General features: G+C 35.6%; 1 protein-coding gene across 1 annotated transcript in view; it reads left to right on the forward strand.

The window, feature by feature from the left end:
• TRIO (trio Rho guanine nucleotide exchange factor) overlaps positions 1 to 21676 on the forward strand; it is a 267208-nt gene that overhangs the window by 186791 nt on the left and 58741 nt on the right. Inside the window, exon 34 of the mRNA XM_026673423.2 lies at positions 1569 to 1812. Within this exon, the coding sequence (XP_026529208.1) occupies positions 1569 to 1812 (244 nt within the window). The remainder of the gene's footprint in view (positions 1 to 1568; positions 1813 to 21676) is intronic.

Consider the following 21676-nt stretch of genomic DNA (forward strand, 5'->3'; position numbering starts at 1 on the left):
TCTTTCTTCTAGTTATATCTCACTATTTGTTACTAAAAAGGCACTCTTCTAATGTGAACATCACTACGTTTTTTGCTATTTCAATTAGCATCTACACTAACAAGGCCAATTTTGTATTATCTATTCGGATGATTCAAACACAAATTTTCTATTTGCTGCATTCTTTCCTTAGAAGATGTGCATATTGTCTTGTTGTTTTGTGGTCAGGCTCTAAATCAAAAAAGCCCCTTTCTCAGACTGCTTCAGGAATACAGCTGTTTTCAATTGTTTCTGAGTCCAATCTAAGGGAAGTAATATAAAAATAAATCATTTTTAAAAGCCCCAAGGGCTTTTTTTTGCCTGCCTAACCTTTCCAATCCCAAATAAATTATCTTTTGACATAATTTTGAATGGATGAAGTGCTAATATAAGCAGAACAGAATGGGTGTGGATGAAAAAGGGTATCCCCTCATACACTTAAGGGAGAAGGCAACATGTTTCTGAAAATGCACATCTCTTAACTTGAATGGAAATTATCCTGAGATATTACATGGGAACAATTCCTGCCTGTGTCTTGGTGGATAGAAGCTGATTTATTTTGCTTCATTATGAGAAACATGCATTGTCTTTTCTCTTTACCCTCTCCCCCTTCCCCCTTTCAAAACTAGGATTAGAAAGCCAAGCTTTTACAGTCTGTGGTCATGGGAAAGTTTTGGGGAAATTCCAGCTAGACTAACTGAAGTTATAATACATTATGTAGAAAGGAAGTAGAAAATTAAACTGTACATTTATTTTTATTTTATTTGTTTATAAGGATTGTCTTATGAACTAGAAAAATACACCTTAGCCCTGGATGACCAGAGATATACCAAAAGTATTATTCCTCAAAAAATGAACTGGTTGCATCCCTTTTGTCATGCAAATCGTCAAGAGTAATACATTCCTAATCCAGACCACATGGTGCATTATTCAAAGCTCAGAAGTGAAATCAAATTCTGAATATTGTATTATGTAATTTCATTGTATTATGTAATGCTTTATAACCAAGATTATAAATCCAAAAAGATGTGTTCTTTTCAGAAATGTTCAATACATTTTTGTTACTAAATGACGAGAGGAATACTTAGGTAGTGGCATAATGTACCATGAACTTTCTAGGGAAATCTATTTCAATTATTATAAAATCACTGAATATTTTTGCATATAATGTAATATGTAATATAATGTAAAAACCTGATTCAAAGATCTTTTAATGACAGTCATTTATATTGACATTTCTTTGTGTATGTCTTGTAATAGTAAAACTTCATGTAAATTATTTAAGAATAAATTCAGTTTTTCAATATTTTTTTCTTATTAAACTTATAGCTGTTCTCACTGAGAAGGCAGACATACTCATAAGAACTGAAAAAGAATAATTATGTAAGGACTATCATATATAATGCAAAGTGAGAATTGTGTTAATGTTACTAGCTGTTCAGTTTGTTATGGAACCACTTCAGATGGTCAAAAAAATTATCCAGATAGGTAGATATGAATGAATTCTTCAACCCAGAACACTGAGGTTTCTGTTTTGTTTTTTTCTACAGTTATCTGGTGGTTGTGAGCTGACAGTGGTCATCCATGACTTTACAGCATGCAACAGCAATGAACTCACAATCCGTCGTGGTCAGACAGTAGAAGTGCTGGAGAGACCTCATGATAAACCTGACTGGTGTCTAGTACGGACTACTGACCGATCCCCAGCTGCAGAAGGACTAGTTCCCTGTGGTTCTCTCTGCATTGCCCATTCTAGAAGTAGTATGGAAATGGAAGGCATCTTTAACCACAAAGGTAAGAGAATTAAGTTTTCCAGTTATCTGTTTTTTTCCTTTACCCATACTTCTGTTTAACAGGACTGTGATGGATATTATAAAAATGTAGTGCAATTTAGGACTACTTAGTTTAGATAGGCTGAGACTTTGTGTAACTTTTTTGTAGATTACAAACTATGGGTTGTTGCTTGTTTCACTGAGGCCTTCGATAAAATGTAACATGATTATTTTTTAGCAGATTTGTATGACTGTCCATCTTAAACACAACTCTGGGGCTCACAACAATAAAACCAATCATAAAATAGGGTGCCACTGAATTTTTCATGATAGGAAAATTAAATATAGCTAATAATTTAAATCAGCTTATTAACTTGTTGACTATATTACATGCATGCTCAAAAAGAGAATTTTTTTGTAGAAATCTCAAAGCCAAAAGTGTGAGTGTAAATGATCAATTTGTTGCCAAGGTGTTATTTGTTATTGATATGTGCCATATATATTAGAGTTAGACCAATCTTATTATCCTCAAATGCCAACAGAGAAATGGGAGGGGCCTGTTCTCTCAGTTTGCCCTATCACTGGAAAAGGAAAAAGTGACAAGAATGACATGCATTTCTGCTTTCCTGTAAAAGCTAGCTGCATATGCAAGACAGATTTTCCCCTGAATTCTTTATACATACCAAAGTGTTTGGGTAGACAATTTCAGTGGTCACCACAGATAACACTACCCTTTTAAGCTAAATCAAGATTTATCGCTTCCTGTATTTGAGAATATTTGGCTGCCTAAGGAAATTGTATAGAATCATCAAAAACGATTTTTATACATATCTGGTTTGTGCTTCTAATGCTGCAACTTCTGCTCTGTTTCCAACCTATAGTTTTTTCCTCATCTTCCTCCTTGTCTTCGTAACATAAAGCTGATTTTTAAAAAGTCACTGCTTCTCCTAGAAGAAAGATTTAAACTGAAAATAATATTTTTTTCTCTATGGGACAGGAAGAAATTTTAAGCCCTACCATCTAACTAGAAAGGGTTGATGTAATATTTTCTTTCAGCTCCATCTTTGTGGCCAAGAATATTCCTTTGTTCTGCTCTTGATAAGTTTTAACAGTTCCCATTTAAGTAGCTATTTGATTTTTAATTGACTGTCTTCTGAACACCTTGAAGCAATTCCCAAGATTTTCAAATTGTTTACCCTAAAATTTATTATACAATGACGAAAAAAAAAAAAAAGATCTAGAAGTTTACTGTAGGGGGTGGGTGGGCAATGAACTTTAAGTTATTCTTCATTCTCTGGGGGGAAATGGCCTTTGGATAGTTTGCAATCAAAGACACTAACTTTCAGCCAAGTATATAAAATATTAGTATTTGAAAAGCTGGAAAGCAAGATGAAATAATATCTTTAATGCTTTCCAAAAGTCTTTATCTCCTAATCATTCAGTTTTTGCAAGCTAGCTAATTTTTATCGGGGGGGGGAGCATACAAATTTCAGCAAACAGCACAAGCTTTGTGTTGGTAACTAAATATGTTAAATCCTACTGAATGCAGCTGGTAACACTGGAACTGTAATACATTGTATAGTAAGGACAAGTAAACCCTACTCAGTCTAGAATTTTTCTTAATGTCATGTTGTGTTTTTTCATAATCTAGTATTGATTATGAAATGATTTGCTGAGGCTCCCTTTTTAATGAGAGTACACAGGGTTTTTTTTTTTTTTTTTTTTTGGCTTACTATAGAAGACGAGGGTGGAGAAAAGGATCAAACTGGCTGGCTATAATAATTCTTTGCTGCTGAGTTCACAACCAAGACCACCCTCTTTTGTTCTGTAGAAAAGAACAGTATCATAAATAAAATGTCTGGCAATTTATGTAAACACAGCTAGATAGCTGACTTTTCTCTTCTGGGATTGGGTGGCCTTTGAAACTGAGAAATTTGGCATGATAATTCATGTTGCATTTTAGGAAAATAATCTGTTTAAACTATAAGATTATTATATCTAACAAAATTTATATTTTCCATTTTCATTGAAAAATATAGTGCTAGAACCCTTTCTAGGTTTCTGCAGTCACTTATGTATAATTGTTTTTACAATTTTACTTCATGCATTCATCAGAGAAATATTTTAATATTTTAAAAATTAGAAAACCTTAAGCATACATTGGGATGATTAGATAAGTTAAATAGACTAAAGACATTTATTTATACAACCTTGTTGGGTTACTGTCTTGCTTTTTGGGGAATGCATTGTCTTCTGTGCTCAAGATATTCCTCGTGGAATGGGACAACTCGCTGCAGCAAACTTGCCGTGGCCAATTTTCCACAGGACAACTCACCATGGCCAATTCACCATGGAACAATTTGCCACAGGATAATTTAATTATTATTTGCCATTCACATTTCAATTTGTTCTTCGTTTTGAATCCTTTTTAAATGATTTTATTCTATCATTTTTTTTAATATTAGTGTAAATTCTTGTCCCCCAGTAACTTGGCCATGGCGAATTGTCCCACAGGAAGTTGGCCATGGCGAGTTAGCTGTGGTGAATTGTCATAGACCTATTCTTCATCAGGAAAGAGATGTGCACATGTAGCTGTGCACAATACCTAGACTTGGCTTTCAGAAGTTAACACAGTCACCTTTCACTACAAGGGGACATCTCTACCAGAATGAGTGAACTATTGAAATAGAACTCTATGAAGATTCTTTAAGCAGTTTACAGAGTCAGCATCTTGCTCCCCAACAATTTGAGTCCTCCTTACCAACCTCAGAAGGATGGAAGGCAGATTCAACCATGAGCCAGTCAGAATTGAACTCCTGGCAGTGGTCAGAATTGGCCTTTAATGCTGTATTCTAAGCACTGCGCCATCACGGCTCTTTTCACGTAACTAAATCCTGGTTATATCTACCAATAGTTATTAAAGAACTCAAATATGACACTTAGCAAAATATGTAACTTGTCCTATAAATAATTTCAGTGCCAGAAGACTAGATGGTAGCCTACCATCGCTAGCTTTTAAAAATGAATCCAAGGGAGTTTCTAGGAAACTACAGGTCAATAAGATTAATATCTTTTCCAAGCAAATTGGTAAGAACTATAAAATTAAACACACCAGAAGATGTGTTTTGTGAAGGAAAAACATTGTGGCTGTCCCAGAGGCAGATCTTGTCAATCTTCTAAACTTCTTTGAGAGTATTAACAGGCACATGGGTGACATTATGTATTTGGATTTTCAAAAAAAAAATTGACATAGTTTTTCCTCAAAATACCTGAGTAATTTAGTCATGAGATTGGAGATTCTGCCTTTTTATGGATTGCTAACTATGTTTTCTTAAAAAAACAAAAAAACCAGAAAGCAAAGAATAGGAATAGAGTAAGTAATTGTCTTTATTAATAGATGGAAATAAGAAATATAGATTCTAAAGGATCTGTGTTGAAACCAGTCTGAAATACCCTGATGAGGATGAAGTCATAAAACGATCTCAACGTTACTTTTTCTCCACTTACCATCTTATCACATGAGCTCCAGAAGCTTTTGGGGGAGCATATCTCCCTTTTGGTGTAAATAAAAGGCAATTTTGTTAGGCCCTGGGGAATCTGTTAGACATTGCTGGTGTTCTATTTTTGCTGTATGAACTGGAGCTGCTGTGTGAATCCAAGCAGAATAGGAAAAGAAATGCAGAAGAAATCTGCATTTGAGGACTCAACAGGACCAAAAATAAGATTTTTCTTTTTAATGGAATGGCTGATGCAAAGGCTACTGCATTTGGAAAGGACAAACCAGATGTCAGAGAAGAAAGCTTGACAAAAGTACTGGAAAATTAAGAAGCTCAAGAAAGAGTCATTTTTCTTTCTTTTGTTTTCTGAGCTAAAGTTAACCTGAAGTGTGAAAGTATTGAAGCTCACTAGCAGAGTGAGTACATCAGCATCATGTTAAGGAATATACCTGTATGAATCAGGGAAGAAGGAAACAAAACATTTAAGAAACTAGAAAAGGAGGGCTCAAATATTTTTCCTGAGAGATTGGGATTGGGATTCTTTCACTTGGAAAAAAGCATTTAAGATGGGATAAGTTTAAGGTAAATAAAATGAGAAGGAGTTTTTTTTTTCTTCTCAAAACATTTGAAAACTGTTGGCGATATAGACATTCTATTCATTCATTGACATTCTGAAAATCATTGGCCCTGAAGATTCAACATTACCTATAAGCTAAAGGAGGAATGTCAGTTGCAGAAGCACAAGCAAGATGTTAGTTTCCACCATCACACACAAATTTTGCTTTTGCCAGAGTTGATCACTTCTGGACTTTATAAAAATGGATAAATATATCAAAGTTCCCAATCTTGGCAACTTTAAAACACATGGACTTAAACTCCCAGAATTTTCCAGCCAGCCACATTGACTGGGGAATTCTGGGAATTAAAGTCTATGTATCTTAACGTAATTTTGAATGGATGAAGTGCTAATATAAGCAGAACAGAATGGGTGTGGATGAAAAAGGGTATCCCCTCATACACTTAAGGGAGAAGGCAACATGTTTCTGAAAATGCACATCTCTTAACTTGAATGGAAATTATCCTGAGATATTACATGGGAACAATTCCTGCCTGTGTCTTGGTGGATAGAAGCTGATTTATTTTGCTTCATTATGAGAAACATGCATTGTCTTTTCTCTTTACCCTCTCCCCTTCCCCCTTTCAAAACTAGGATTAGAAAGCCAAGCTTTTACAGTCTGTGGTCATGGGAAAGTTTTGGGGAAATTCCAGCTAGACTAACTGAAGTTATAATACATTATGTAGAAAGGAAGTAGAAAATTAAACTGTACATTTATTTTTATTTTATTTATTTATAAGGATTGTCTTATGAACTAGAAAAATACACCTTAGCCCTGGATGACCAAAGATATACCAAAAGTATTATTCCTCAAAAAATGAACTGGTTGCATCCCTTTTGTCATGCAAATCGTCAAGAGTAATACATTCCTAATCCAGACCACATGGTGCATTATTCAAAGCTCAGAAGTGAAATCAAATTCTGAATATTGTATTATGTAATTTCATTGTATTATGTAATGCTTTATAACCAAGATTATAAATCCAAAAAGATGTGTTCTTTTCAGAAATGTTCAATACATTTTTGTTACTAAATGACGAGAGGAATACTTAGGTAGTGGCATAATGTACCATGAACTTTCTAGGGAAATCTATTTCAATTATTATAAAATCACTGAATATTTTTGCATATAATGTAATATGTAATATAATGTAAAAACCTGATTCAAAGATCTTTTAATGACAGTCATTTATATTGACATTTCTTTGTGTATGTCTTGTAATAGTAAAACTTCATGTAAATTATTTAAGAATAAATTCAGTTTTTCAATATTTTTTTCTTATTAAACTTATAGCTGTTCTCACTGAGAAGGCAGACATACTCATAAGAACTGAAAAAGAATAATTATGTAAGGACTATCATATATAATGCAAAGTGAGAATTGTGTTAATGTTACTAGCTGTTCAGTTTGTTATGGAACCACTTCAGATGGTCAAAAAAATTATCCAGATAGGTAGATATGAATGAATTCTTCAACCCAGAACACTGAGGTTTCTGTTTTGTTTCCTTTTTCTACAGTTATCTGGTGGTTGTGAGCTGACAGTGGTCATCCATGACTTTACAGCATGCAACAGCAATGAACTCACAATCCGTCGTGGTCAGACAGTAGAAGTGCTGGAGAGACCTCATGATAAACCTGACTGGTGTCTAGTACGGACTACTGACCGATCCCCAGCTGCAGAAGGACTAGTTCCCTGTGGTTCTCTCTGCATTGCCCATTCTAGAAGTAGTATGGAAATGGAAGGCATCTTTAACCACAAAGGTAAGAGAATTAAGTTTTCCAGTTATCTGTTTTTTTCCTTTACCCATACTTCTGTTTAACAGGACTGTGATGGATATTATAAAAATGTAGTGCAATTTAGGACTACTTAGTTTAGATAGGCTGAGACTTTGTGTAACTTTTTTGTAGATTACAAACTATGGGTTGTTGCTTGTTTCACTGAGGCCTTCGATAAAATGTAACATGATTATTTTTTAGCAGATTTGTATGACTGTCCATCTTAAACACAACTCTGGGGCTCACAACAATAAAACCAATCATAAAATAGGGTGCCACTGAATTTTTCATGATAGGAAAATTAAATATAGCTAATAATTTAAATCAGCTTATTAACTTGTTGACTATATTACATGCATGCTCAAAAAAGAGAATTTTTTTGTAGAAATCTCAAAGCCAAAAGTGTGAGTGTAAATGATCAATTTGTTGCCAAGGTGTTATTTGTTATTGATATGTGCCATATATATTAGAGTTAGACCAATCTTATTATCCTCAAATGCCAACAGAGAAATGGGAGGGGCCTGTTCTCTCAGTTTGCCCTATCACTGGAAAAGGAAAAAGTGACAAGAATGACATGCATTTCTGCTTTCCTGTAAAAGCTAGCTGCATATGCAAGACAGATTTTCCCCCTGAATTCTTTATACATACCAAAGTGTTTGGGTAGACAATTTCAGTGGTCACCACAGATAACACTACCCTTTTAAGCTAAATCAAGATTTATCGCTTCCTGTATTTGAGAATATTTGGCTGCCTAAGGAAATTGTATAGAATCATCAAAAACGATTTTTATACATATCTGGTTTGTGCTTCTAATGCTGCAACTTCTGCTCTGTTTCCAACCTATAGTTTTTTCCTCATCTTCCTCCTTGTCTTCGTAACATAAAGCTGATTTTTAAAAAGTCACTGCTTCTCCTAGAAGAAAGATTTAAACTGAAAATAATATTTTTTTTCTCTATGGGACAGGAAGAAATTTTAAGCCCTACCATCTAACTAGAAAGGGTTGATGTAATATTTTCTTTCAGCTCCATCTTTGGTGGCCAAGAATATTCCTTTGTTCTGCTCTTGATAAGTTTTAACAGTTCCCATTTAAGTAGCTATTTGATTTTTAATTGACTGTCTTCTGAACACCTTGAAGCAATTCCCAAGATTTTCAAATTGTTTACCCTAAAATTTATTATACAATGACGAAAAAAAAAAAAAGATCTAGAAGTTTACTGTAGGGGGTGGGCGGGCAATGAACTTTAAGTTATTCTTCATTCTCTGGGGGGAAATGGCCTTTGGATAGTTTGCAATCAAAGACACTAACTTTCAGCCAAGTATATAAAATATTAGTATTTGAAAAGCTGGAAAGCAAGATGAAATAATATCTTTAATGCTTTCCAAAAGTCTTTATCTCCTAATCATTCAGTTTTTGCAAGCTAGCTAATTTTTATCGGGGGGGGGGGGGGGGGGAGCATACAAATTTCAGCAAACAGCACAAGCTTTGTGTTGGTAACTAAATATGTTAAATCCTACTGAATGAAGCTGGTAACACTGGAACTGTAATACATTGTATAGTAAGGACAAGTAAACCCTACTCAGTCTAGAATTTTTCTTAATGTCATGTTGTGTTTTTTCATAATCTAGTATTGATTATGAAATGATTTGCTGAGGCTCCCTTTTTAATGAGAGTACACAGGGTTTTTTTTTTTTTTTTGGCTTACTATAGAAGACGAGGGTGGAGAAAAGGATCAAACTGGCTGGCTATAATAATTCTTTGCTGCTGAGTTCACAACCAAGACCACCCTCTTTTGTTCTGTAGAAAAGAACAGTATCATAAATAAAATGTCTGGCAATTTATGTAAACACAGCTAGATAGCTGACTTTTCTCTTCTGGGATTGGGTGGCCTTTGAAACTGAGAAATTTGGCATGATAATTCATGTTGCATTTTAGGAAAATAATCTGTTTAAACTATAAGATTATTATATCTAAGCAAAATTTATATTTTCCATTTTCATTGAAAAATATAGTGCTAGAACCCTTTCTAGGTTTCTGCAGTCACTTATGTATAATTGTTTTTACAATTTTACTTCATGCATTCATCAGAGAAATATTTTAATATTTTAAAAAATTAGAAAAACCTTAAGCATACATTGGGATGATTAGATAAGTTAAATAGACTAAAGACATTTATTTATACAACCTTGTTGGGTTACTGTCTTGCTTTTTGGGGAATGCATTGTCTTCTGTGCTCAAGATATTCCTCGTGGAATGGGACAACTCGCTGCAGCAAACTTGCCGTGGCCAATTTTCCACAGGACAACTCACCATGGCCAATTCACCATGGAACAATTTGCCACAGGATAATTTAATTATTATTTGCCATTCACATTTCAATTTGTTCTTCGTTTTGAATCCTTTTTTAAATGATTTTATTCTATCATTTTTTTTTAATATTAGTGTAAATTCTTGTCCCCCAGTAACTTGGCCATGGCGAATTGTCCCACAGGAAGTTGGCCATGGCGAGTTAGCTGTGGTGAATTGTCATAGACCTATTCTTCATCAGGAAAGAGATGTGCACATGTAGCTGTGCACAATACCCAGACTTGGCTTTCAGAAGTTAACACAGTCACCTTTCACTACAAGGGGACATCTCTACCAGAATGAGTGAACTATTGAAATAGAACTCTATGGAGATTCTTTAAGCAGTTTACAGAGTCAGCATCTTGCTCCCCAACAATTTGAGTCCTCCTTACCAACCTCAGAAGGATGGAAGGCAGATTCAACCATGAGCCAGTCAGAATTGAACTCCTGGCAGTGGTCAGAATTGGCCTTTAATGCTGTATTCTAAGCACTGCGCCATCACGGCTCTTTTCACGTAACTAAATCCTGGTTATATCTACCAATAGTTATTAAAGAACTCAAATATGACACTTAGCAAAATATGTAACTTGTCCTATAAATAATTTCAGTGCCAGAAGACTAGATGGTAGCCTACCATCGCTAGCTTTTAAAAATGAATCCAAGGGAGTTTCTAGGAAACTACAGGTCAATAAGATTAATATCTTTTCCAAGCAAATTGGTAAGAACTATAAAATTAAACACACCAGAAGATGTGTTTTGTGAAGGAAAAACATTGTGGCTGTCCCAGAGGCAGATCTTGTCAATCTTCTAAACTTCTTTGAGAGTATTAACAGGCACATGGGTGACATTATGTATTTGGATTTTCAAAAAAAAAAATTGACATAGTTTTTCCTCAAAATACCTGAGTAATTTAGTCATGAGATTGGAGATTCTGCCTTTTTATGGATTGCTAACTATGTTTTCTTAAAAAAACAAAAAAACCAGAAAGCAAAGAATAGGAATAGAGTAAGTAATTGTCTTTATTAATAGATGGAAATAAGAAATATAGATTCTAAAGGATCTGTGTTGAAACCAGTCTGAAATACCCTGATGAGGATGAAGTCATAAAACGATCTCAACGTTACTTTTTCTCCACTTACCATCTTATCACATGAGCTCCAGAAGCTTTTGGGGGAGCATATCTCCCTTTTGGTGTAAATAAAAGGCAATTTTGTTAGGCCCTGGGGAATCTGTTAGACATTGCTGGTGTTCTATTTTTGCTGTATGAACTGGAGCTGCTGTGTGAATCCAAGCAGAATAGGAAAAGAAATGCAGAAGAAATCTGCATTTGAGGACTCAACAGGACCAAAAAATAAGATTTTTCTTTTTAATGGAATGGCTGATGCAAAGGCTACTGCATTTGGAAAGGACAAACCAGATGTCAGAGAAGAAAGCTTGACAAAAGTACTGGAAAATTAAGAAGCTCAAGAAAGAGTCATTTTTCTTTCTTTTGTTTTCTGAGCTAAAGTTAACCTGAAGTGTGAAAGTATTGAAGCTCACTAGCAGAGTGAGTACATCAGCATCATGTTAAGGAATATACCTGTATGAATCAGGGAAGAAGGAAACAAAACATTTAAGAAACTAGAAAAGGAGGGCTCAAATATTTTTCCTGAGAGATTGGGATTGGGATTCTTTCACTTGGAAAAAAGCATTTAAGATGGGATAAGTTTAAGGTAAATAAAATGAGAAGGAGTTTTTTTTTTCTTCTCAAAACATTTGAAAACTGTTGGCGATATAGACATTCTATTCATTCATTGACATTCTGAAAATCATTGGCCCTGAAGATTCAACATTACCTATAAGCTAAAGGAGGAATGTCAGTTGCAGAAGCACAAACGAGATGTTAGTTTCCACCATCACACACAAATTTTGCTTTTGCCAGAGTTGATCACTTCTGGACTTTATAAAAATGGATAAATATATCAAAGTTCCCAATCTTGGCAACTTTAAAACACATGGACTTAAACTCCCAGAATTTTCCAGCCAGCCACATTGACTGGGGAATTCTGGGAATTAAAGTCTATGTATCTTAAAGTTGCCAAGATTGGGAGCCCTTGATATATGTTGTCAGTTGTTGGTGGGCACTGAGTCAATGTGCACATTTTTTCCTCAGTTGGATTTCTTTCTCCACATCCAATTTTAATTTTAATTAGTCATTACTTATACCATAGGCTGAGGTATATTTCTTGCTGTTCATAACAACATTTTCCAAACTATTTCCATCTGATTTTCTTTTAGGAAATTGAAAGTAACTGTAGGTCTGGACATAGATATTTTTGTCAGATGTTTGAAGAATTGCTTGCTTGAAGAGTTGCATGAGAAAATATATTAGACACCTGAACCTTCATAGAAGATAGACATTTACTGAAAGTGTATAAGGAGACCTTGTAGCTGCCTTACATCATTCATGCATTGCTGGTTGCTCAACCAGTTTCTTTTACCTAAAATACTTTCTGCTGCAGCTCTCTTTCTGTATACATTGAAATCTTGAATTGAATCTTATACTGTTAAGTTTGATTGTTCAGTGTTCTGTTTCAAGCCATAAACTTGGAGCTAAATTGTTTGTGTGTCTGTGGTACTCTCAATACAGGTAGTCCTTGACTTACAGCAGTTCATTTAGTGACTCAAGTTACAATGGCACTGAAAAAAGTAATTTATGAATGCTTTTCACGCTTACAACCATTGCAGCATCCCCATGGTCACATGATGAAAATTCAGATGTTTGGTAACTGACTCATTTATGATGGTAGCAATGTTCCAGGGTCATGTGATCACCTTTTGCAACTTTCTGACAAGCAAAGTCAATGGGGAAGCCAGATGTCACTAACTCAACAACTGTGGCTGGAAAGGTCGTAAAATGGGACAAAGTTCCTTTAACAACAGTCTTGCTTAGCAACAAAAATGTTGGGCTCACTTATGGTTGTAAGTTGAGGACTGCCTATAGTAGCTAGTCCTCATTCCGTAAAATCAGCCAATGTGGATTTAAGAATTGGGTTCATAGTACTGGAGCAATCTGGCTGTGTCAGTTACATCAAAGAAATTGACTATCGTTAAACAGTGTGCTAGATCTTACTGACTAGTATACCTTGGTGGATCAGCTCTTAGATTTTTAATAAATTTCATTGCCCAGTTGAAATACCTCCCAAAGAAGTAAGTGTTACAGACATACTTTTTCTGTATCTCTTATATTCCAGACCTTTTCTCTGATGATTTCCTTTTCTAGTTTGTCTTGATGTTTGAATTTAAAAGACTGATGGGCACTAACTTCTTACTTTCTTATAATTTCCAGCTCTAATCCATTTGATGTGTCCTGTTCATGCTTTAATAACATTATTATTTCTTGGATGATTGCTAATTTTTTCCCCAAAGCTAAGAAATGTTTGAAAGTTAACTCTGCAATGTAATGAGAAATTTGCTTGAACTTCAGTTAGGCTAGTTACGGTATCACATCTGGCTGTTCCCAAGTGTGAGCCTGAAATCTGGAGTTGTGCTGGGGAGTGAGTCAGAGGATAGCATCCCCTGAAGGGAGTAGCTGTGCTGAAGACAAGGGAATTTACAAGAGCTGAAAGCTTAAATGCATTCTCTACCCCACCTCCTGGCCAGGGAGTACTTAGAGTGGAGAGGAACAGGAGAACACCAGCATAGCCTTTGTGTAGAAATTCTCTTCAGAAAAGTACAGCAGTGGCGTAAGGACTTTACAGCCGCTACAATTCACCATGTCAGATAGAACCGACACTCTGCAATCTCATCATTCTCCATACTGTGGAAATGGACAGTCTGACAACTGTAAATATTGGATCCTGGACTTAGGTATAAATGTTACTCAAAATTTCTTGAAAGCTGGGGTGCATGTTTCTGTGTGTTCGTGATATTTTTCCATTGCAGAAGCAGATGCATGTAGATGAATAAATCAGGGCTTCAGAGTAGAATCAAATGTATTTCCAGTAGATTCTGGGAAATGGATGAGAATCTTTAGCAAATAAATGGACTGATTCTATTTGTAGCAAGCTTTATAAGGAAAATGCATATTAGAAATGGGAAGTCTAGCACTGGTATAACGTATCTCAAGCTGCCTAATTATATTTATTTGTAACCAAATCAAAACTAAAATTAAAAATGTAATGTATGAAAATATCAGCGCTCAGTTAAGTATCTTCTAGAAAGTATACCACATCAAATTAGGCAAAAAAGGTTATTATTATATTTCCTTCATTGTGCACTTTGTATTAGATAGGTACAGAAAGTTGTACCTTTGGTTCTTAATAGTTTTGGCTGTTTTAGTCTTTTTCATAAAGACAGCATTGGGGTGGGGAGGTATTGATGAATGGATATGCATTTTTCGCTTTCCTGCATGCAAAATAATGAATTCAGATAGAACTAACATACTGGTTTTGTTTTCTGGGCAGACAATAATAAGAAAACCTTAAAAATATACCTTTAACATAGTTTGTGAAATGCTTGAGTACATTTTAATCTTGCCAGTGCATAAAAGCTGGAACATCTTTTGATAAAGCCTTTGAATTTATATTTTCATTATCATACAGTTTGATTAAAATATATCCAGATATAGTTGTATTTTTCCGCATATATTGATGGCAATAAGCAATCTCAATATTCTAAAATTTTAAAGTACTCTAATGTAACATGTACATCCCAGCCCTTTGCATAATCTCTCAGAGGTTCTGTCACTGTTAAATATCTGCGGCAGCTGGTTGAGTTCAGAATAATTTCAGTATAAACATGTCAGTGTCTGTATATCTCAGTTAGAGGTATTTACTTATTTATGGGTATATTAGTATTTCAGACAAGTATTATGCTGAATACTGAAATGATAGGACAACAGCAGGAAACTATTTTTATTGTTACTCATTCATGAAAGTTTTACTTCTGCCTTCTGAAAAGTGTGATAGTTTCTTGATGAATATTTGATATCTTCCCAGAAGCATTAACTGCAAAAATATTTATCAGATGCTTCAGCCTGTAGTATTGGTAGGATAGATACTGTAAGAGGTAAAATAATCATATTGTTGTAAATCATGTTCTTGCCATCTTAGGCTTAATGTATGCTCCCACTTATCATAGGCAACAGGAAGTAAGTGCATCTTATTATTTGACACAAGTTTTTATAAGTTGCTGGATTTATGAGGTATCTAAAAGAGGAAAATGCCAGGTTTTTTTAAAAGAAATTTCTTTAATGCAATAATATATCTCCTTTCTTTTAATATAATCTGTATACTAAGTGTATTGAAAAAAATAAAATTACTAATTACAAAATATTCACATTTACTGGATTTTTGAATTCTTGATTATTATCAAAATATCCAGATATTGCAAATTTTAGGGTGGAAAGAAATTCAAAGAGCTCTTCTGAGGCATCCCTTATGCCTCCAGTTAAACATGGCTAGCAAACAGATCTCATTCCAATGAGGTTACAAAGACTGTTGAGTCACCTTGCAATAAGTTTATTGTTCCCTGGGGCTTGTGCAAATCAATCTTATTCTGCCCTAAACTTGATCCATTGCAATATCTATTAAATGCTCACACATTCACATCTATTAAATATTCCCATGTAAAATTGCTATGATTTTATAAAGTGACTATTTCTTTTTAAATACGGGGAGATTATAATTAGAAAGATGTAATCTTTCTTGATCCATTGCTTCTCTCAATGAAAATAAGCAGTTCTGAAATACTATTTTCTCCCAAATATCTAGAATTACTAATTCACAATTTTAGGGTACTTACCTGTTGAGACAAATATTTTTTGCCATAATGTAATAGTGTAATATTTTTTATAATGCTATAACTCATGTTTTTTTAAAAAAAAAAAAAAATAAGGGGAATGTTTATAGTGTTATATGCCACACTGATTTAAAATAGAAATGCAGTTTAGGATTCTCTTGCCTCCTTTGCAGTCAACACATAATCTTATACCATCTTTGAAATATGGAAGTAGCCTGGATAGTAGATACTGCCATTTCTCAGTGTCCTCTTTCATTTTGCAGACCCAAGTCTATCAAAAGAATGACCACTTGAATGGAAATGGAGAAAATCCTAGGGTTATTCCAATCAAGCCAAATTAAACCGTATTTGCATTGCTATTCCGTGGCATTGAATAATGCTTAATTCACAGTCTCCATTGTTCCCATATGGAATAGGATGTTATTGTTTTCCCTTTTATGCAACACTTGTTCCAGGATATTGGATAGAGAAGCCAGACCTTTAGATTTGGTATATATTTCTTCTATATTTCTTCTAAAAGAGTAGATCAGCCTGGGAGTTATTTTTTATTCTTACTTATCTTTGGATTCTCAGGAAACATGAGCATCCATAAAGGCCCACCTTTATGGGGAAGGGGGGAAATAGTGTATGTGTGACTACATCACCATATCGGCTTACATCAGACATTAGGATTATATGAAATAGTGATATTTGTATGAAGACCTCATAGGGGTGTGTGGTGTCATTTTGGTGTCATATTTTGCTGTGGACAGTTGCAGTTATCTCTAGATCACCAGCAACTATCATTCTTGTGCTGTTGGATTTGGTGGTATCTCCCCTGGCTTAGTTACACCCTGAGTTGGCTGTTACAAAAGGCAAGTATCCAAAATTTCATTTGAAGCAAAATATTGCATCTAGGCTGTTAATGAAAGCATAATATTGAAGCATTTTATGTCTATACTGAAACATTTGCCCTGCATTGTATTTGTTTTCTAGATTCCATTTTAAACAATGGTGTTGGCCTTTAAAAATCTTACATTGTTACTTTAGGGCCTGCCTATCTCACTATGAATTCTCAGATATTAGTCAATAGGACAACCCCTACCATATTGAAGAATGTCTTCCTTTCTAATATCCATTTGTCAAAAACATAGAAGAAGATCCTCTTCCGTGTTGCTTCCAACTTATTGAATATGGTTCCCTAAAAATGCAATTCATAGTTCACTTTTTCAACTTTCAGGAAGGAAATCTTCCCCCATCTTTAGGGTTTATGTATTAATCTAAAATTTATTAAACTGTTCTTATCAATATTTTAATTGTTATTGTTTCAAGCCTTGAGTGTCCTAGAGACAGTAAAATGGAAACCAGTGAGATATAGTGGATAAGATGCTGGAGCAAGTTTAAATCCCTTGTCAGGTGGTGGTTATGGGAAAATATTGGAGGAGGAAGTATTATATATGTTACCTCAAATTCTTGAGGAAGGTGGGATATAAATCTAATAAATAATAGTATATATAGTTAAAATAAATATATAAAAAGAGTCTATTAATTGTTATTGTTGTGGAGAATTCTTCCCAGATAATTAAGAGGAGAAACTACAACTAGAAATTACAAATATCATATGAAAATATTAGTGGTTAAAGAAAATGGATCAGTATGGCAGAAAAAACAAAAAATATAGGTATAAATGCTACTTACTTAAATAGTGTCTACCTTCATAGCCAGAAAAAACGTAGATTTACAATACATCAAAAAAACAGATAGCATTATGTGACTTCAGTAATTAAGGGAGACGACGGGAGCGAGGGAAGGAAAAAGACGGAGGAGACGCCGCTGCCGCTGCTGCCGCTGACGCCGCTGCCGCTGCTGCCGCTTCGCTCCGGTCCTCACTAAAGCTGCCGTCTCCGACTCTTGTGTCCGCCGCTGCAACTCGCCGTGAGCTCCCGGGACTGGTGAGAGAAGGAAGAAAACCCAAGAAGCGCCGGCCGGGAAGATCGCTGGGTGAGAGCGCTCCAACTTTCTCTCCCAATTCGGTCTCCTGTTGTGGGTCGCTCCGGAGAGGTTTCCTTCTGGTTCTAAGTCCCCGTGTGAATCAGAGAAAGGGCGATTCGGTAGCCACGTTCTCCATCCCTTGAAGAAATTGAAGAGCTCCGAGGACAGTAATCCCTTCCTCACGATCTAAAAGCCCTTAAATAAGAGTGGAGGGGGTACGCCATTTTAACTAGGACGAGCCCCTCAGACAAAGAAGACTCCTAATACTACCTCATCACCTCAAAACTTACAACTTTTCTACCTCATCACATATACCAACGATTAGATTATCAATTTCTATAAAATATTTTATTAATGGTTTAATTGATTTATTGTTTTTTAACTGATTAGTGTGATTAGAGTGTTTAGTACAAATAGTATGATTACAGACTAGTTTAAAAGACCAAAATCCATGCAATTTAATTGAATAGCAAAATCTTTGATTTAGTGGATTTAAATGAACAGTGTGAGTAATGATTAATGTAAATAATTGACTAGTGATTAGAGTAATTAATTGACCAGGCTGATTGTTGCTTAGAAATACTATCTGATTTGAGAGATTACTACAATAGATTGTTTGATATTGTTTGATGTAATATTGACTATATAGATTACCCTAAATTGTTCATTTAATTAATTCAATCAACGTACTATTTTACCAATATTACCATGCCAAAAAGAAAATCCTACCTCAAACCACAACTCAATGAGAAGACAATCCCCACCAATGAACTACAAGACTCCTGCACCAATGAACCTCAAGACTCCTGCACATGCCTTAAATGCTGCAAAAATCTAATAGATAATAAATACTCCATCAAATGTTCTCTGTGTAAAAATACACCCACCATGACTGCTTGGGATTACCTGAGCAAATGATTCGATACCTAGAATCATCCAATGAGTTTCCATATTTATGCAAATTATGCATATCCAAACTAAATCTGTCTAAAAGAGATGATACCGCCGAAACCATCAAAACATCCCCAAACATTGAAACCATTGAAACATCCTCAACCATCGAAACCATTAAAACATCCTCAACACCATATTAGCATCCCTGGACGCCGTAAAAGAAAGAATAACCAACCTTGAAAAAAAAGACACAACACAAAAACCTGAACATCAAATAGCCACAAACCACATCTCCACCCAACAACCACAATCCAATCCAAAACCCAATCCACAAATAAACGCAACCCAGACAAATATTGATATCCCAATCCTCATCAGAGAAGCTGTTGAGCGTGAACGGAAACGTCCAAACGCCATCTTATTTGGACTAGAAGACAGCATTGTCAATGATGACATCACAACTGTCCGAAACATCATCAGAGATTACCAAGCATCAACCATCTCCGGCGATGAAATACTTGACATTTCCCGCATTGACCGAGAGCTTAAAAATAGAGACGGCTCTGTGGCCCCACGCTTGTGCAGGATCATTTGCAAAAATGAATCAAGCAAACGTAAACTCATTTACACTATAAACTCACTCGCCAAAACCAACACCAACCACAAAAACCTCCGTTGCCGCCCTGACTTAACCATACAGCAACGTGCCCGCTCCCGTGCACTCCATCGAACTCAAAACCCGTCTAGACAATGGAGAGAAGGACCTGTACATTGACTACCATGCTGACTGCATCAAAAGTAAGACACGCAACCCAATACCCAACTTTTACCCTCAACCACTACCCTACCTCAACCACCTACCACCACCCACCATCACCCAAAACTACCCACCACCCACCATCACCCAAGACTAGGCACGCACGCCCCCAACTACCTCAATCCCAACTGCTGCCGGACTTAAATGCAAACTACTCAATGCAAGAAGCCTCGTGAATAAAATACCTGAATTTCTCATCCTCTTAAATATGGCTAACTTCGACATTATATTTGTCTGTGAAACATGGCTCAATGCATCTCTCCCGACTCCATTACCACAGTAAGAGACTATCATGTTTACCGATCAGATCGTGAAAATCGTCGAGGAGGTGGTGTTGCTATATTCTATAAAAATCCTTACATCTAAAAAATATCCAAGTTACCCAGGAGCTTGCCCTTCCTGAAACCATCATCTGTGAACTATCCTTAAACATCACAATTCGATTCTTACTATGTTACAGAGCACCTGATTATGACATCGAACATATAAACAAGCTAAATACACTACTAACATGGGCTACATCCTGCCCATACCCTTTTATCTTTCTTGGAGATTTCAATCTACCTCATATTGACTGGACCCTAAATAATTGTACAACTGAAATCATACACACAACCTTCTTCAATGCTATTACAAATCTAGGTCTTGAACAACTAGTAACCAACAACACTAGACTGAACAACTGCCTCGATCTCATCTTCTGCAATAGTTTGAATTTAATTTACCGAATACAAACCAAAGAACCCTTTTCCAGTAGTGATCACAATATGATTGACTTTTGCCTCAACATACGTCCACGCAAAATCACCACAACGATGTCATCCCTAGTTGTAACTTCAAAAAGGCAATTATGATCTTATAGATAACGATCTCTCATCCTCGATTGGCAATCTCTATTCACTGGATGCAATACTGTTGAAGATCATTACAACATATTTTTACTTGAAGTCAAAAGAGTCATCAAACTATATGTTCCAACAACAACTCCAATAAAAAACAAAAAGCAGATTACCCATATCAATAAGGAAACTTCAATCCAAAAAGAGATCACTCTGGCGGAAAAACAAATCTGGTCACGTTGCTAATTTCAAAAACCGATATAAAAATTTATGCCACCAGATAAAGACCGAATGCACCAATTACCACATTAAACAAGAGGAAAACCTTCTAAGCACCAATTCCACCGTGCTTTTTACAATTTTGTAAACAACAAACTAAAAGACTCAAGGTCCATCCCTCCCTTGATAGGACCTGATGGTAAAGACTGCAGCGACGACACCATTAAAGCCAACATCTTTAACACATTCTTCGCTCAGTGTTTGTAAACAGTAATGGATCATGCCCAATGTTTCCTAGCCGTACCACAGACAACAATAATGATCTAATACATATCGATTTTACAGTAGACAACGTTGAAAAAGCACTACGCAACCTAAAACCATCTCTATCTATTGGACCGGATGGAATATGTGCCTACTTCTTAAGAAAACTATCCGCTGCCATAGCCAAACCTCTAAGCATAATCTTTGAAAGATCTTTCAGAACCAGCTCCTTGCCCAACCTATGGTTACAAGCCACAGTCATTCCCATCTTCAAAAAGGAGACCCAAGCCTAGTTGAAAATTACAGACCAATCTCCTTATGCTGCGTCACCTGTAAAGTCATGGAATCAATTATTAACCAATCCATCATCCTCCATTTAGAGACAAACAACCTACTCTCCAATAAACAATTTGGTTTCAGAAAAAACTATCCTGTAATCTGCAACTCTTACACTGCAAAAACATATGGACTACTCAACTCGACCAGGGCAAAGCAATAGACGCAATCTACATAGACTTCTGCAAAGCCTTTGATTCAGTGGTACCACGACAAACTACTCCTAAAAATAAAATCTTATGGTATCTCTGGACAACTGAATAACTGGATAGAAGCATTCCTGTCAAACAGACAACAAATGGTCAAAATTGGGAACACCCTATCAAATCCAGTACCTGTCAATAGTGGTGTTCCCCAAGGCAGTGTTCTAGGACCAACTCTCTTCATAATCTACATAAACGACCTTTGTGATCATATCAAGAGCAATTGCGTTCTCTTCGCTGATGATGTAAAGCTGTTCAATACCACAGACAATACTACTACCCTTCAAAAAGATCTAGACTATGTATCTGAATGGTCTAACATATGGCA

This window comes from Notechis scutatus, chromosome 3 (assembly GCF_049901735.1).
Source record: "Notechis scutatus isolate UNSWTSFEM ecotype Mainland chromosome 3, rNotScu1.2, whole genome shotgun sequence".
Lineage (NCBI taxonomy): Eukaryota > Metazoa > Chordata > Lepidosauria > Squamata > Elapidae > Notechis > Notechis scutatus.